Raw genomic sequence first — 19,472 nt, 5'->3', positions numbered from 1 at the left:
CAGATCTGAAGGAAGCAGTTTCCTTTCCAGGCAGCTGCTGGAGGCCTGCACAGTACGCGTGCAGGATGGTAAGGAAACGAGGGTATGTTCTTGCAGCCTGGCCATTTTGCTGGGCATTCGGGAAGCAAACTGGTGAAAATCTGTTTATGATTATCTTTTTTTTTTTTTTTTTTTTTTAAGAGACCTTGAAGACAGATTAACTCTGTAAGAACTCTCTGAAAACACCTTCATACTCAAATACAAACTTTAAATATCCAAAGTATGACACTGGTGCACTTTTTAGAAATAATTACATACTTAAGAGGTGAAGTAGGAACAGAGTATTTCAGAAAACATTTAATATGAAATCTTTTGGAACTTCCATCGAATACAGATTTACATAATTTATCAGAACACTGTTTCAGTTCAGACAACAAAGTGCACTGCCAGGTGAAAAAAAAAATACATTTGGAGGAGTGCTTGAAGTGGAGGAGGTGAAAGGATAGGTGACTCTTCACCTGAGAAAGTACAACGACTGCCCTGAAATGTTTTATTGCTATTACAAAATGAAGTTTTTGTGGAAAAAACCATACTGAGCAGCACAGGCACGGGCAGAGCACTGAAAGCCAACTGAACTCCGACCCAACACCAGGAGTTCCAAAGCCATGGCATGACACAGAATATACAGAGAATAAAATGCAAATCCAGGAATATTTACTACATTTAACAACTACGATCATCCTTTAAACTAGCATAGTCAATATCAATGCTCAGGGAAAGAGAGGGGAAGTCTGCTGCCTTCACAGACCGCGGGTCACAAGAACTAACTTGCAAAACACCACGGATTTCACCTCGTGTCAGACCTGAACTGCGCACTATGAATAGCTATTAGCTCACTGCAAATTCAAAATGCAAGTTTAGGCTCCAGTCTAAAGCACGTGTGAAGTACATGCTTAAGTGCTTCACTGAAATATAACCATAAAACATTAATACAAAAAGTCAAGTAGATAACGCAGGGTTTTATCTACAGAAGTCCTCGATGAAATGAACTGAGTATCAGCAGGAAACAACGCTTGAAGAAAGCTCCTGGTTCTGGTCTGCCAGCCCAAATCCAGCTCACCACAGTGGTGGTTAAGAAGCGGGGACCATCCGACAGCAGCTCGGTGTCCTACAGAAAGTTAGCTGGCCATCAGTGTCCATCAGGGGAGATTCCACACCGCACGGCACAGGAGCAACAGCGGACTCCCTCCTCAGCAGAATCTGGAGACACAGCCAGCATAAAGCCAACAGCAACGTGCCCAGAGTCAAGCGGGAGCACGCTGAAAGAGAGCTGCGAGGAAAGTTTTAGCTGCCACTACCTATGGCTGTAGTTAAGCAAGCTGGATGTTACAACAGGGGACGTCAGCAGCCAAATCTGACTCCCACTTTTGGGTTTCGATACTGTGCGCACTCAGAAAGCAAAGGAAAGCACTGCCGTGCCCGCAGCAATACTTCAGAGCAGCACAGACTCATGTGTGGTGACTGGCATCAGAACGTGGCTGGTATCTGAGAGTCTTTTTGTGCTACTATCAGTCTGACCTAGTGTAAGGTTGAGAACTGTGGAAGAAGAAGCCACTGGTTAGCGCTCAGCACACCACACTGTTCTGCAGAGGGACTGTGGAGCAACGGAAAATTACTCGTAGCTGCAATCAAAACCCATAAGCCAGAAGGATAAAGATACAGTTTTAGTAGTTTAGCAGAAGCAGAAGAATGGAAGCATTTACCCAAATTTTAATGCACAAATCAACTACATTTTTAAAATTTGATTCAGACTTAAATAATAAATAGGTGGGCAAAATATAATGCAAGACTTACTCGGTAGAAGTGAATTTTTAATAATTTCATGAGCTCTACTTAGAAAACAGGACTAATAATGTTCACAACCGTAAATCCAAACCCTTCACACCCTTTTTTTCCTTAACACAGCAGTGAATTGTAAACCTGCGTTTACTGGTTATCTCTTCAGTTATTTTAAATATTAACTCAAGTGTTTCCTCCTTGGCCATTTCAATTTTTAGCACCAAAATTAGCCCAAAAAGAGGTACTGGTACAGCTCCATGTGGTAAATGAATTGTTTACATATAATACTTTATATATTATACACACATACTGTACATTCACACGTCCACACAAACAGGAGGCATATTTAAATGAATATATTCTGTGTTTCAATTTGTTGTCAAAGACTTAGGAGCAATGGAAATAAAGCAGAAGGGGTAATATTTTACATAGTAGGCAACTTTAATGCTGTAGTGCACTTATAAAAAAGTCCAACTCTCCCTCCCAGCTCAGCAGCTTTGTTTTCTTTAATATCACTATTCAGAAGGATGCAGAAGTTATTGCCTAAATGTTATTCTATACATTTCCATCGGAATTCTCAAAACACTTGAAATTGCTAACTAATTTACAACTTAAACTATTTTTCTTGTTACAGCTTTAACTCATTGGCAATTTTGGAAGCAATGTTTTTAAAAGCTATGGATGTTCCCGATATCCGCTTAAAGCGAACGCCGTTCAGGGACAGTCTTGGCAGTTTACACACCTCCATTTCCCACTGTACGAGGTTTTCCGCGTGCCCATCCCCATGGACGCAGAAAAGCAAGAAACGCTCTCTTTGTTCATAGTCACAATTATTGGCATCCAGGACCTTCCGGATTTCCCTCATCATGTCATTGGGATCCATGGAGCTGGTGGTTTTCATGCTCCATGTAAAACGCAGCGAGCGAGGCTTGGCTTCCTTGTTTTCGTCCTTCTGATCCACAGCTACATTGCGGCTGAAAGAGAGCAATACATCAGTTAGCAGGGTGAGCCACTTCTCCTGGGACAGGTGTTAGCAAAGCAAACTCACAGGCAACACACACTACGAGAGCAGTGTCTAGGGGCCCTGGCAGCACCCCATCTCCCTCACTGCTGTACAAACACACAGTAAAGATAAAGCGTCAGCGTTCGGGGCTGAAACAAAGGTAAGGCTCGATGGGAGAAACAACTGGAGGTCACTGGAGTTGGGAGTGTGAGGGGAGTTACCTCACTGAGGAAAAACCACACACATCAGCTACGATTCGGTTTTAAGTCAAGTGTTGCTCCAAGCCCTACTCTTGGGTCACTTGCAACCCAGTCCTGGGCTGGATAGGTTCTACTCTATGAGACGTTCGCTAAAGAACCACCATATTGTAGAATACTGGGGCTACCTTCAACGGGGAGGAAATATTCTGTCTTTAAGCTGGTCAGTAATTTGTTTAGTATCAATCAAGTAATGTGATGGAGTCTTTTGCAGCTAGAATCTACGCGTGCAAGAGTCCTGGAGGCCAAAATGCAGGAAGGAGAGCTGGAAGTCACTATCAAACAACTTAACGTGGTTAGTAAGCAACCAGGGCAAGAGGGTTCCTATTGCTGCCACAGTTCTAAAAGACAGCAAAAAATACGCCTTCGTATTTCTCATTTCCCAAGTTTGCAAGGTTTTTTTTTTTTTTTTTCTTTAAAGCTTTTCCCTTGGTAAGGAGAAATAAGGTTATACAGGAAAATGAAAAAGAAACTATCCAGAAATTTCTGGTTCACACAATGATGCCTCTACTTCCATTAAAATCAGCAGTAGCAGAGCTAAAGAATAAGGAGTGACATTTAAACATTTAAGAAAAAAATGGGACAGATTTTCATTTGGAAAGTCTGCATGCTGTCAGTCGTGTCTTCAAATTTACTTGTCCCCAGGGCAAGCGACTTTAATATACTGACCATGGTGCTTTAATATTTTCTGAAAACACATAACCTTGTTGACCCTAAACCACACAGTTTAGGTCTCACATTGAACTTCAAAGTTCAGTTTACAATTAAGTTAAGCTCTTCTCTACGATATTTGGCAGTGAATTTCTGCTTACACAATGCTTTCTTCCCTCTCTGACCATTAAGCAGGCAATTATGAAAAAGTTACATAAAAAACAATAACAAGGTCAAAAAAAACTATTGCAAAGATAACCTGTTTCATAATTTTATATTCTATTATAAAGACTCCCAGTATCTGCAAGAATAAAAGGATTATGTTGTCAGATCCAGCTATATGGTTTCTCAGATGCTACGTACTCTTTGATTGCTGATGTATTATGTTTTAACTGTAAGGTTTTAATTTAATGAAGCTGCAGGAGCTGGCAAAAGGGATAGGAGGAGTAACACCAACTTTTATTTGATGCCGATTTTAGAAAGCCTTTTCTACTTGAAATGGTTGGCAGAACAAATACAAATTCAATAATTTCTAGTATTTTTAACACAAAGATTTGAGGCAGAGTTTAATATGGAAAATATTTGTGATTTTGGAGACAAAAATATATCTTAACATCCTTCAGTGGTTATCCCACACAGGTGCAGTCTCACTAGACACCACTTACCTACGGATCTACAAGACAACAGCAAATCATAAATACTAAAATGCAAAAAACACATGAGGGAGAAGGCAACAGGAAAGATGAAAGTTTAGAAACAAGCCAGTCAGTGCTTTAATAGCTGTTTTGCAGACAAAAACGCTTCTTCGTTTAGTTTCAAAGCCTTAAACAAAACAAAAGCTGCTGCCTGAAGCCACTGAGCCACATAATCAAGGGAAGAAAGATTCAAACTCACCTAAATAACATTTCAAACAAAAATTTTACCCTCACCTTGAGCCCTCAAATCTCCCGTTCCTCTCATATTCAGTCGGGAGCCTCATTGAAAAGAATGCAGAAGCAAAAGGAAGTGGGAAAGAGAAGACAAATCTTACACTACGATATACAATATCTGAGCAGTTGCTAAAAGACACTGTAATCATACCAAAGTCGTGTTAAAATACAAAGCAACAAAGATGTAATGAACTTTCTATATTAAAACAAGTTCAGAATATAACATCTTACCAAAGTCTATTAGCTATAGTTTTTAAAAGACCCTTAGCTATTTTTGACATCGTGTTCTTGTATGTTTACACTGTAGAATTCATTAAAGTTGAATGTCTGAAGTGGAAAATACATTAAAATTAAGTTACCATTTAATAAATAAATCCTAATTATTTTAAGTTTTTTTGTTGTTTTTTTTTTAAAGTCATCTGGGAATAAAAGTGTACATTTGAAAAAACAAATTGTTTATGAACTAGTCCAGACAAACTGTGTTTGCACACACACCAAATCTGAAAAATTGGATATTTAAACAACACCAAGCCATCTAAAGCAAATGATCAACATACATATACATTTTAATCAAAGCTTAGAGGTAAATCCAAAATTTCCCATGCTGTGCTATTAATTCTCACACTGACACATCTTCTATATCCAAAGAAAGTTAAGCTTTCTATCCTTCTGCACTGTTTAAAGCTACATTGCTGATTGCTAAAATCCCAGCATCAGGCAGAATTAAGAGGAAAGTCATCTTCCTTTACCTTCCCATACTGCAGTACCATGGCTCCACCTCTCAACATTCATTCTGCCCATAGGAGAGCCATCTTTATAAGTAAATACATTAAAACACCTCTATTGGCTGATGTGTAGGGTCAAGAATGTATGACAAAAAGCTTTTTTTTTTTTAATGCACATTATATTTATGTTAGATTGTGTGAGGTGATATAAGGTTTAATTTCCTCTTTTTTTTTTTTTCCATGAGGGGTTGTGATGTGGAAACAAGGGTCTTTGAGATCAGTGGAAACAGATAATCCTTGGTCTGTGCAAACTTGTCACAATGGAACATTACAACAGTACCATAAGGAGCAAAATGACAGCACTTACTGTGCAGCACATGGACCTGAAAATCAATGCTGCAATTTAAGTATAGGTAAGAAAATGCTATGTCACTCATCACATCATTCATCACAAGAACATCCAGCAAGAGCCCTATACAAAAAGGTTCTGCACAGCACAATGTAAGATGGAATCTCTGCTAGGCGACTAATGGACTAATAAAAAGCTGTAACAAGCAAAGATGATAATGAAGATGATGAGAGTAACTGGCAAGTTCTCAACCAATTCTAGCACTTCAAAGTGTGCTTTATTGGTAGCTATTTTCATCATAATTTTATATTCAATCTTCTTAAGGGGAAAAATTTCCACTTGTTCCTCTCAGTCACACAGGGGGGCAGCTGACCCAAAGGCTACAGCCCTCCCAATGTTCTTTAGTAGATTGACTGCAACCCATACTTATTTTCCATTTCTGAAACTCACATTAAGTTTAAGACATCAATAGCACTGATGAACTTCTAGGCAGATTAAGATCAAGTGCTACTTTACTATGACGAGAATTAGAGAAGGTAGATAATTCACAGACTCAACCTTTACAACAATATTCTAAGACTGAAATAGGAAAAGGCTGGAAGAGAGAACCCCTATACCAGCAGAACAAAGCTACTCCTTTCAGATGTGGGAGAGATCTGCGACAGGCTTGTTTTACTGAGGAAGGCAAACAAGTGTGAAAACACTGCTCGACTGAGAAATTAAAGAGTATTTGGAGCTTTTAAAGAGACTGCCGTGCTCCTAGAAAGTAAAACCTCATTAAAAGCTGCAAGCATTTAGAGATAATTTTACTTCCATTTTTTAATTTTCACTTTAAACTTGCCAAAGATTGTAGAAAACAGGAGGGTAACCAGTATTCTCAACAATGAAGAGTCTTAACAGAACCCGCCCAGAACAGTTTGAGGAAAAATCCCTGTCTACTTATGTTCTCAGACCTTTCTAGACTGAACTGTTCAGGTTCTGAAATGCTAGTTTCAGAATCAAAAATAACAAAATACACACCACCTTGAAATGACAAACTCTACTTCCTTGAAACCTGTTTGGAAATCCTTCTGTTATTACGTTTTCCCAAGCTCCATCATCCATCCATTCAGCACCAAGAATTGTACTCAGTGACTTACACTCTCAATTATGAAATGCCAAGCCAAGATGGGGAGAGCTGTGCCAGTCTCTCCAGATGCCCATTCCTTCATGAAGGAAACTGTTACAGTTGAGTTCTACAAGCACAGCACTCACACACTGGGAACATGAACTTACTGTACTGCCAGTATTGTTTTGGTAGCTCTGCAATTCTGATGCAGCCCCTTAGGCCTTCTCACTGCTAACACAAATGCCACTTCTGTGGGAACCACCAATTGGTTTGTGTTCACAATCTTCTGCTTTTGCTTGTATTTTTACAGAAGTTAATTTTATGGGCCAAGATGATCCTTGGTCTTTAGAATGGAACAAATATATATAAAAAAAAATGTAGGCTCTCATTTGTCAGGCAATGCCTACACACAACCTCCTTTTTTTTTTTCCTGTTTCACAGTTTGGGAACTGATTAATAAAGTAAGGCTATTTCCATATATCTGTCCTGAGTCATACTGCTTTCTGTTCTTTACATCTTTGTACACTCTTTGTTAGAAACTCAGCTAAACAGAAAATTGTCTAAAAAGATACTGAGAAACAGCAAAGAGGGCAAGACTAAAACAGGAACTTATGGAAATAAAGAATAGATGCTACATTCAAATTCAGAATACAGAAAGCGATTTCTGCCCTCAGAAAAAAAGTTAGTTTTCCATGACACACAGATGTGCAAGCACAGTGCATGGTGTAGGATATATACACACATACATATACAAATATATATACACACATATATATATATATAGTAGGTCCATGTACCAGGTACGATATAAGAAGTAATTTTTTTAAAAGTGTGACTAAAAATCTGCTTTTGTTCAGAAGGGTGGAACTAGCTGACCTTTAAGAATCCTTCCAAACCAATCTATTCTAGGATTCCTCGAAAGTGACATCGCAGTAATACATACACGTGGGTTACAGTAGCTCTTCCAGTACCAAAGAAAGTGAATTTAGGTAAGACTCACAGGCATATGAAGGGAGAAGAAACTGCCAAAAATATAACATTTTGAATTTAATACATACAGCATCAGGTGCTGAGGAATATGATGCACATGTGAAACAATTTACAAAGCACAGTCTGGTCCTGCGTAGGTGGTGTAAGACTCTGCAAATCTCTTATTCAAAATACATATTCAATAAAATCTGCAGCAGTTATTTCCACCACAGTCTAAAATTCCTGGCCAGCAGTCAAAGGAACTTTAAAAAAAAAAAAAATTAAAGTTACTTTTTTAAAGTCTCAAAGACAGCGACTGGCCTTCTAGCTTCAATCTGAACTTCCACTAGCACTTTCCATTTTAGTTCCGAGCAACTGAATACCAAGTTTACAAGCATTCAGTTGTGGAGGTTACACAGATCACAATCCTTTGTTTAAAAATGAATGTGACTACAGAGACAAAAGCTCCTTTTATAAAGTGGTATGTGCTCCATCGCTTGTTACGCATGGTGAGCGAGAACTATTGCCTCTGTTTAGTCTCATTTGTATACCATACTGGATGGCTCCTTTCCGTAGCTACCAGTCTGTGCATGTTCCTCTTCTCAAGAAAGCTGTGACAATGTTAGCCAACCCAATCAGCATCAGTTCTAAACACAGTCATGTTTGGAAGTGCCCTAATTATTAAAGTGGAATGGAATTTACTCGTTTAGGCAGGGATAAACCTTTAGACGATGTATAGAATAAGCCCAAACTTAAGTAGCTGTTAACATAGCTGAGGTCTCCTTATTTGAAGCACTTCCTTGAAATGGTCTGACTAATTTCAAATTGCAGAAACATGCGTAGCCTTGTAGTTTGGAAGTTAAAACAGATGACATTTTTGGTCAACTGTTGGAAAACGGAAGAATCTTTAAGGAACTCCAAAGCATAATACTGAATATTACAAGATTCTACTGGAAAAAATCTGTAAGTGGATCAAAACTGTATTGCCAACTTTAGCAACTTCGTAATGGACTTAAAATACATAGAGAATTCCCAAATTGTAAGCCTAAATTCAATCCTTTGGACTCGAAATGTGAGTAACACTTTTCAGCTTTTTGCCTTAGTTAAAAAATTAACGTAGATGTTACAGTTTATTTGTAACTCAAGTGCTCTTTTGCAGGTCGGCTGCAGTTCACTTCAGCTAAGGCATCCCATCTTAAAATAAAAATGCAAACATTTCACCTTCTTTCAATCTTCCACACAAAACAAGCTGCTAGATTCACAGTCACATTCAGTTTGCTTTCTCCTGTATCAGCTACAGACAACACATCACAATGACATTTTAATTTAAATACCACAGAGCAGAGAATGTGAATTTCCCTTCACTTACCTTTATCTGCTTGTAACCTTACGTTTTGAAACTTTTATCACTGTTATCAAACACCTCATTTTTCAAACATAAGCATGCTAAGTGTATTAGTACATAGAACAGAATTACTTTGGTGCTACCAACTCTATCAAAGAAAGAAGAATTCACAAGGCATGCTTAGCATCTTGTTATTCAGGTGCTGCAGACTCTTAGATATCATCACGAGTTAATGCACTGATTTATGCTTTCCTCTCAAGAAAGACAGTATTTAGTCTTTAGCAGAAAGTTTAGTTTTCAGAAAACCAAGGCTAGAAAGCCAAATCTGTTGTTAATTGCAGGAGCCACTTTTTTAAATATAAATAAATCCTACCTTTTGATAAACCTGAATGACATGTTTCTAAAAGAAATTAAGCCAAAATAATAATTAACAAAGTTTTGTACAAAGTAAATTGAAAAATCCATTTAGAGTGAAACATGCAACAGACCTCATTTAAATGCACAATGAAATGACACTTCAATACATTCTGAGATTAGGCACATGACTTAAGGTCTGAAAAACTTTGTTGTTTTTTTTTAAGCATTCGTATGTCCAAACTTACTTGTTTCCTGGGAAATATACTGCCAGCAGTTACTATGAGTTACTATAGCAGTTATGAGCATGTACACTAGTTTCCAAACACTTGAAAACCAAAAATATGCAAGGTCACAAATAAAAGATGTTTCTATTTAAAAAGAGTTTAAATAGAAAGCAAAAACTGCAACTCCAACTATTAGTAGACCTTGAGTACCTTCAGAGCTAGGTTTCCTCCTTCCTTCATAATGCTGTCACCCATATTGTGCTAAAAACTGCCTCAAATATTTGGCTAACTTAGTGACAAAAGTGCCTAGACCAGGACACAAGCAGTTAATTATCAAAAGGATTCTGATATCCTACAGAGGAAACAAGAATGAAAAAGCACACTTTAATGTATTTATTTCTATTTAAAGAGAAGAAACATAACTTTCTTTGTGTTCTTTGATGGCACTGTCTACTTCTAGTAGTCTGTACCTAGCGTAACAGATCACCAACTCCAAGAGGTCCTCCAAGTGCACATGTAATCATCCGTAGCAGGGCTATTGTGTTAAAAATGCTTGCTATTTAATCAAGTCCAAATGGAATTCCAACTATTGTGTAAAGCACTTGGAGAAGAACTTCTAAAAGCAAACTGCACTGCAAAAGTTGAAAATGGAGGTAATGATAGAAGTTGGACTGCTGTCTGAACAAGTGAGCGTCACACTGAATGAAAAATAGTATGTTCCAGCAGCACAAGTAAAAAGCTTTACATGTTCACAGTTTGAGCGTCCACATTTGGAATGTCAGAATGGAAAATTTAGAGTATAACAAACAAAAGTACAGAACGATGTGCCAAAAAGATGTGTCTGATTTAAAACCTCACTTGACAAAAAGCAGAAGACTTTATATTAAAAAAGCAAAAATCAAGTTCATCTTTAATCTCTAAAGAGAAAAAGAAAGGAACTTTTCACAGCACACAGTCTCCCAGAGAAGCATTAGCTGAGAGTGCTGGGCAGGATAAAACATTTACCAAAAGGCAAGGCTGTTCTGTTCAAATTTTTCCACACCATTATTTATTTATTTATTAAAGGAAATTCATTCCTTAAATTCTAATCAGCCAGCTGTGAAAAACTGAAGTTTGGCTGAACATTATTTTGTATGGGAAACTATGAAGAAGTTACTGGGGAGTGGATGTGTACAGTCCCAGAACAGAAGGGAAATGGTTCAATGCCATTGCCATCGACCGAAAATAAAAGCAAGTGTGCCAAGATCAGAATGATATAGTCTACAAAATTTCATGAGATGAGGAGGGTGCAGAAGCATTGAGATTATCTTAAAACAAAAGTAAAGAAATTTTCACTTCTGCAAACACTAGTTGTGTGGTACCTGAGTGGTCTGAAGTAGGTAATATATGAACCCATAGGTTTTAAATGCTTAAGGAAAACACATTTTCTCCCCTCCTACTCCAGTTCTAGCATTTGTGGGAGCTAATTTCAATCCTACGCGTGTTTGAAACAAAGAGTCCAATTAGAGCAAAGACAGTCAGTACAGGAACAAGCACCTGCTTAAGCCAGGCTTTGGCTACAGCAGCACATCTTCACACCAACACCAGAATCTGCATGAGCTAAGTGCTGAAACAGGATTAAATCTTTCAAGCCTACCAGACTACTGCCTAGACAGAAACTGCAGTACTGCCATTACTTTAGGATGACCTGTATAGCACTGCTGCCAAAATCAACTGTTCACTTCTGCCTCTACCCTTTCACCTGTGATATTTCTGCCTGTGTGGAAACAGCCAAAGAGAGAAAGACCCTGAGCTCCTAACACTGCATTAAGTATCAGGACTGATATTCTAGTTTATGCCTTCTATTGAGAGATCATGCACAGTGAGCAGCTTTTGAACTGAGCTGCAAAGTTTCAGCTCTGCAGCACTGGTGCTGCAGACACGAAAGCAGTGAGCCCAGAATAATCAGCACAGATCGAGCTGCGTCAGTTTTTATTCCCAGTTGATTCAATTGCTAAAAACAAATGGCTTTCTGCACTGAAAAGACCTATGAAAAAATACACCATCACCAGATGCATTTTAAGTTGCAGACATAGTTAAATTATTGACCAGCAACTGTAGACAAAGCCTCCTACGTAATGAACCACTGCATGTTTCTATTCTCCGACAGTAAGAAAGCGTTCCTGTATAGCATCACCATTTTAAAAGACGTACCTTCTTGTGAGTTTTGAAGTCAGTTTGCTGAACAGGTTAGTGGAACCCCTGGTTCGAGTCTGAGAGAGCGGCGTTGCCTCGTGGGACAGGCTGGGGGAGGCCGGGGGCCCGTTGTAGGTAGCGGTGCGTCGCTCACGGAGCTGGCCGTGGAAGGTGCTCCGACTGGCCGTTCCTCTGGGGAAACGAATACGGTCAGGTGTGGTTGCACTGCTTATGCTGTGAGTTGAAGCGACAGGCGTTCTTTGATCGGGAATAGTGCTAGAGCAGAAAACAAAAAAAACCACGCTAGGACTTCTTTACGGAAGCATGATGGTTTTTGCAGGAAACACAAAACACTACGTTCTACGGTAAAGCATAAGCAGACACTTCTATATAGGCCAGGGTTGGAAATACCAGCACTATTACAGCACTGTGTGGAATCAAAATTCATAAGTTAGGATTAAAAGGCTGCTGAAACAGAAACCTACGTAGGCAGAAAAACGCAACACAAGTATCCTGGAGAAGAGCAGATAAACTAGGCATTCAGTGTTTCACTGAGAAGACTGATAAAAGAATAGATGAGTAAAGTTTCCTTCCAGGAAAAAGAAGCAATAAATAACTTCAGTATCGCTCCCTTCATATTCTGTACGTCTTCAAAAAACTCGCTTATTTGAAAATGTCCTACAGGAAATTCTCTACAAGCGACGGCTCCAAGCAGTGAAGAACTTCTGAGTACAGATTACAGTCTCCCACAAACTTTGACAATAGGGAATGTCCAATACGCCTAACACTAAAATAATTAGCATTTATTATTGCAGGATTATGTCACAGACAGCCTGACACACCACAAGACAAATGTAAACAAGACTAAAAATAAGGAAACACACATCTTGTGGGCAATATATACCAGAACACTCTAGGACTAAAATTCCACAGCACAAAGTTAAGAAGCAGTGGGTATAAGTTAGTTTCACAATGATTTCAGGTTCTTACATAGGCCTGAAGTTATCTGCGCCATTGTCTATTGGAGGCAACATCATCTTCGTGTGCACAGAGGCTGACATGGACATCGACTTCTGATGTCGCAGCCGAACACTGGAGAAGGATGTAGTACAAACTGAAGCAGGGCTAGCTGCGTAAGCGAACATTTCTGTCAGGCTGTGAGGGGGTTTGGGTTCAGGCAGAGGCAGAAAGAAGAGCATGATGGACCAACAACAAACTACTGCATAGAAAAAAGCAAACTTTTCCTTCTATTAACCAATCTCTGAAAAGAACATGAACTCTAATGACCCTCTTCTATGTAAACAACAGTAACTGTCCTATGCTCCTCTTAAATTACATCCTTATTATACAGAGCACTTGACATCTCTATTAAGTAATAGTTCTTACCAGTAGCATTAGGTAGTGGTGACACCCTCCCACACTGCAGTGAAATACCCGTTTCCAGAAATTATCCATGTTTACAGAAATCAACGCAAATTGGACACACATTCAAATCTTGACCTACCTAATAACCAAGGAAACTTCATGGCAAAAAAGAAACAGTATCATGACATTTAGCAAGTCCACAGAGGTCCAAACAAAAAAGCTACTATTCATCAGCTGGTACATATAGGAAGAAAAGAGTTACGCTTACTGTTCTCTGAAAGAAAAGGTGTGAGTACTAGAGAGCACCCCATATTGCCTGGCTATGAGCATCAAGTTCTTCAAGTAACCATTCAGGATTTGAAGGAGGCTACAGTGCTGGCCAGTCATCTATCAGCCATACAGTATGTTGAAATATAAAGATTTAATCTTCCTTTGGGCTGAAACATTCTTCTCAGCCTTTGTATTATCTAGTAACGATGGGAATGGGAGAAATCTCAGAGGCACGTTATATATTGGACCTTCTGGGCTACAGCACCATAAATCATATAGCTTGCATTTGCTTTTGGAGTATGTCAATTGTAATTCCAAAATTATGTTGGCGGTTAAGAAATCAGTGATTGTCAGTGACAGTTTCATGACACTGCATGCTCGTTTCCAAGTAACTTCACTGCTTTATATACTGAAATTCATGTCCTGTTATCTCATTCTGGTATGTCTGGCTTTGGAGAAGATAATGTTAAGTTCAGCTACAAGTATGAGATAACCCATTTCTTGGGCTTAGCTCTCAAAGTTCTACTGGAAAATACCACAGAATTCAGACATCAGAATTCGCTACAACAGCAAAATTTATTGTTTTGTTGAGTCTGGAAAAGTTAAAACACAAGAGAAATTTCACCTGAGTCATGCATGCATCTCTTTGCACTGCTGAATCTTCTAAGATGCCAACTACGGTCTGCTAAAACCAACCTTGCAAAATAGTCCAGCTTTTACATTAGACCAGAATATTAAGAAATTCTGAGGAAATGAGCATTCATCCCAAAACAATACACAAAACTGAAGTAATCCACAAACATGGTCACTAAGCACTGCAGCATTGCACCGTTCTGGCTACTTTCCTCCTAGTCTGTTGTAAACAATAAAAGAGAAAGAATCTTCGCAACATGAGACTAGAGTTTTATTTAGCCTCATAGTTTTAGTCACCTGCCTCCAAATAAGTGGTAACTCAAGTATCAACAAGGTACCAGAGCACAAACTAAATCATGAGAATTCTTCATCTGAAGCTATGTTGGAAATCAACTTCCCTGGATTACCAGCCTGGGAACATAGAAACAGCAAGCTAAAATTCATCAATTAGTGCCAAGGCTTATTAAAATCTGAGGCTGTTGTAAAAGCAATTGCCTATCATTATGAAGAGTGTTTCATGAGTCCCCAAGTGCATTAATTAATGCTTAGGGCTTTGGAGCAGAGCCAGAGTCATCTCCATCAGAATGCCTGTGTCAGCCACACAGTGTGTGGAAGTAGGGATGTGAGATTTGAAAACTCTTTTCTATCAATCTGGCTTGAGGTCTTCAAGACTGCTTTCTTGAACATGAAATCCACTGACTATTGATTCTTGAAAGCTACCACACTTTCAAAGCAGTGCCTCCTAAGGATTCAACATGTAAGATAAAAACAGAACAGCTAACACTTATTTTCACTACAGAAAGAACAGAAAATTTAAATCTGTGCATCTTGCATTTTAAAGCAAGTCTCAAAGTCTTCACCAGGTCACAGTCAATATCTGCCTGGCTATAGAAAATCCAAAATCCAATCTGAAGCAAATCATTTAAAGTAACTACTCTTGTCTTTACTCCACAAACGGACATTTCAAAAGCACAGAAGGAGTTTGTTTGTTTTTGTTAACAAAATCATGGATTTTGACAAAGCTTAAGTTCTAGTTCAGATATTACTTCAGAGGGAAGAAAAAACATTACAAGTTTCTGAAGTTACTTTTTGCCAAGCTGATACAACAATATTAGAAATATAACAAAAACACACCTGAAGAAAGGCAGAATTCATTCTGAAGAGCCAGTCTCATCAATAACCACGCTTGTTTAACCTGCATTAAAGGTCTGCATTCCATGCCATCAGCCAAGCCTTTGCCCAGTTAAAGCAACACAATGTCAGACTTAATTCTGTAAATCTCCATAAAAACTCAGAAACTGTGTCAAAATTAATGTGCACTTTAACACCAAAGCATTTCAGACAATGAGAAGTCTCTGGTTCTAAAACCATTAGCAGCTCACTCTCATTCTCTTATCTCGTTAACCTAAAGAGTCAAGGAGGTAGTAAGCAAAAATACATGATAAAACCTGTAATGACCTTTTTCCCAACAGTCAAAACATCAATGCTCAGACACACCAAGCAATCCAAAGAGGTAAAGTTTGCAGGAGAAACAAATGATGTTTTTAAACCATATACTGTACTGACAGTAAAAAGTAAATTACATAAAGATGACCAAGTACAGAAAGAAAACAGAATTAAAAGAGATGTCAAATATACAATGTCGACTCTGAACTTAAAACCATTACGTGACAAATTAGAAAGACAATTTGCTGAGAAAGGCAAAGCTAGAGGGAAAAAAAAGCATCTCCAATAGACAACTCCTTAACAGTATAAAGTCACTCTTAAATTAAGAGGGTACCTGAGTTTCAAGCATTCCTGGTAAATAATAACTCATAAGAATCATGAAGAATTTTTTGACAAAATATTGTAAAGATATCAGTTTAAAGATAAATAAATAAATAAAAGTGTTATTAACAAACTAAGAAATCAAGTAATCAAAACTAATCAAAGCTATCCTGGATAGCAAGATTTATTTTCTAAGTGAGTTGGGAAAGAAAAAAAAACATTTTAAATGAGATGAAGGATGGTGAACTTTAATCTAAACAGACTTGGTAATGTTAACAAGGACTAACAGATGAGACAGACACACTAAGAGACAGTACCAAATAGCTGGGCTGTACTTCACAAGACAGTTGACTGTAGGCCCAGCTGGCCAGCTAGACTTTTGGCTCTCTTGAAACTTACACTTGACTTTTTCCTTACTCACTTTCAGTTTGCAGAAAGCTAGGAGGAAGAGACAGGGTCAAAGTCATGTTCTTTACCCTAGGCTACATGGGTCAAACACGAGACGGACAGATTTTGCATTCAACATCACAACTTCACCATTCTCCCTAATATGCTTTCAAAAGGAAAGGGGGAAATTCTGTGCAAAAATTGCAAATCTTTCACCAGCTTTAACATGAGCTAGAAGAAAAAAACACCTGTTTTCTCCCTATATTTTATAATGTATCCTAAAACTGGAAAGAGATAGGGAAAAAACTGGTAAGAATAGGTGAAAAGTTATACGCTCCTCCAAGCTTAAGCATTTTTGTTGATTACTAGCAATCTCAGTGTTCTGGCAACAATCAACTACTAAATTGTTACCACCCTTCAAGACTAGCAAAATTCTGTGAAGAACAGTTGGCTGGAACTTAAAACACCTCTGCCAGCCATGAAATTTAGTACTATTCTTCACAAGCACGAGATGTGGCTGTGGTGCTAACATGTGAGTTAGGTGACTCAATTCCATTGCATATTCCAGTTAGGCTTCCTGTAAAGTAATGGTAAGCCTGTTTTCACTCAAAGTATGGAGATGTCTGTGCTTCCCTTTTTGAAGATGAATTCTGTAAATACTGGGAAGCAATGGGACTACAGCGATATCGGTACTGAACATTATCAGTCCAAGACAATGGCCTGCCAATGTTTTCATCTTTGCTTAGAGAAAATTGCTTATCTCCCTAAAATTTTACAGAGGAAAAAGATATTCCAAACAATCACAACTGTAAGTACAGTTTAGAATGAAATATAAAAACAGTTCAAGAGAGATATACTTTTATAGTTTGCAAGTAAATAAGCCTCTTCTGCAAGCTGATGCTATTTAACCACAGGAGTTGACCACCAATTCAAGAAGAAAGCTGCACAAATATGAAACTTATTTAACTGGACACTGATCGTTCTGCGTATAAAGACAATAAGTATTAAGCATAAGGAAAAACAAACACACAGGTATTCCACTACCAAAGATATGTACTCACCTTTCTTTATGAATTACACTATTACGGATTTTTTAAATTAGGCATTACATTTTTGGGGGGGAAATATGAAGACAAGGGACGTACACCATAGGAAGACATTTCATATACCTGTTCTCCTTGCCATTTTGTATCACTGAATGCCTATCAGCAGTGGTTCTTTCACTACAAACATATGTGTTGCGCCGTGTCATTGCTCCAGGGGCAGTATTATTCTACAATTAAAAAAAACATAGGCTTGTTACTCCCCACAAAAAGAGTTTTCTGGGATTAAGGCTACGTACATTTGAAGGCTGTTTTATGTAATGCTACTTCTACACAGTTATAACACAATAATTCAGTAAGTTAACTAGTTAATAGACAAACATATCCAAGTATTTTTAAAGAATAATGCAATTAAAAAAACCAGTTCTTGTATTTCACATTGACGTCTCAAAATTAATATACCATTTAAATTACCAGTGTTCTGAAATCCAAATTTTCAGCATGTATATAATTCATCTACTAGAGAGAGTACAACATTATAGCGTATTTTTGAGGTACTTTACCACTTGTATAATGTACAATTTCCCTTTAAGTTAAAAATAATATCCTTAGACAAGATTGGAAAGCAAATATTTAAGAAACAGGCATGGAAAAATTCAATGGGAAGGTAAACATGGACTTTCAAATATTCAAATACTATAGAACACTAGACAAGTTTTGAAAAACAGGGAAGAGCAAGTCAAATTAAAGAGACAAATCGTAGAGAATTTTAGTAAGACATTTTAAAAAATAGACATAAATACAAGCATAATACATTGAGGACAAGAAAACCAGGGGAACTTAAGCTACAGACCTTATTTTAGAGGGGAGAAAAGAAATAGAATTACTTTGCCTCTGTCTTTACAGAGAAAGAGGGTGGAGATATGCCCAAGTTGGCGGTCAATTTTCCAGGAACGACTGAGAAGCTAGGTAATTCACAGATAACAGAATTATAAAATGTTAGATGCAATTACTTTAGGAAAAGCATGGTGGTCCAGAAAACATGCACCCCAGGTTGTAGAGGAAGTACAAGCTGGCAAGCCTTATAGCTTTTCCCCACCCCAAGAACAGAACATAACACAAACTGCATACGATTGGAAGATAGAAAAAAACCTTTTAAAATTTTTCTTTAAAGAAAAGGATCACGGGGTAAAGCAGGAAGCAAAATACACTATTAACTTTAAATATCACTGCTGGGGAATATCTTGGAGGCTAGCTTAAGGGAATGACTAGTCAGCACCTGGATAAGCACATGTTGAGTAAGGATGGCCACCAAGACTCAGGCAGGGAACTTCATGCTCAACTAACCTTTTGGAGTTCTTGAAGAATTACAGCTATGATAGGCAAGGGAAATTCAGCGGACTTTTAAAATAGCATTAAGAAAACATGTCATGAACTGGTCACAGTAGAGCATCACGGGAAGAATGGTGAAAAAAGAAACTAAGGAAAAGGTAGTTCAAGCACAAAAGGAGAGCAGCCAAACCTTTTTTGTTTCCAAACCTGAAATAAAACTGTTAAGTAAAATACTCTCAACAAGCAAATGTTCCTCCAGTGCCTTCTACACAAACGGCTTTTGCTGCTTTAAGGAAAAAATACTGGCTCATACAGTCAGTGAGTCTCAAACAGCACAATTCCTGAGTTGCAGATTTAACAATGAAGTCATCCTGTCAGCTTAAAAGACAAGTGACTCGTTAGATATCTGTGTGAATATACAAGTGAAAACGTAGGGCTGAACTGTGCAATCACCTGGCATGAAAATGTACTAAGATGACAAAGAGTATTTCAGATGAGCAGAAAGAACTAGTAAGAGTCATCATACGTATTTAGTTGTCTCCTGGGTTTTGAAGTGTACTTCACCAGGTATTCCTTAGGGATAGGCACATGCCAATCATCAGAAGTCCTCCTCCTATTGCTGGTGCTTTCCTTTTATGTTATTCCTTGTGTGTCCCTCATCCATTAATTTTATTTTTTTGTAAAATATTGATTCTTAAACTTTGTACAGTCACAGATGTGGGAAGAAACTCCTCTCTTCTTCATTAATCTAGGCAGCAATGAAGG

The 19,472-nt window shown here is 38.1% G+C and overlaps 1 protein-coding gene across 9 annotated transcripts in view; it reads right to left on the bottom strand.

Annotated features, from left to right (window-relative positions):
- Positions 1 to 321: 321 nt before the first annotated feature.
- The window catches only part of MARK3 (microtubule affinity regulating kinase 3), a 61,733-nt gene continuing 42,582 nt past the window's right edge, over positions 322 to 19,472 (bottom strand). Inside the window, exons 14-19 of one of the 9 annotated variants that reach the window (XM_010711944.4) lie at positions 17,502 to 17,605; positions 12,901 to 13,065; positions 11,929 to 12,186; positions 9,528 to 9,554; positions 4,659 to 4,703; positions 322 to 2,792 (exon numbers count right to left, since the gene is read on the bottom strand). In XM_010711944.4, coding sequence (XP_010710246.1) covers positions 2,447 to 2,792; positions 4,659 to 4,703; positions 9,528 to 9,554; positions 11,929 to 12,186; positions 12,901 to 13,065; positions 17,502 to 17,605 — 945 coding nt within the window. In that variant the 3' untranslated portion in view covers positions 322 to 2,446. The remainder of the gene's footprint in view (positions 2,793 to 4,658; positions 4,704 to 9,527; positions 9,555 to 11,928; positions 12,187 to 12,900; positions 13,066 to 17,501; positions 17,606 to 19,472) is intronic. The other 8 variants (XM_031553697.2, XM_031553696.2, XM_085225699.1 and 5 more) reach the window with 8 other exon arrangements.

Source organism: Meleagris gallopavo, chromosome 5 (genome assembly GCF_905368555.1).
Source record: "Meleagris gallopavo chromosome 5, MGAL_WU_HG_1.1, whole genome shotgun sequence".
Taxonomy (NCBI): Eukaryota; Metazoa; Chordata; class Aves; order Galliformes; family Phasianidae; genus Meleagris; species Meleagris gallopavo.
Note: the sequence above shows the minus strand (reverse complement) of the source record. Positions and strands in the feature narration are given on the sequence as shown.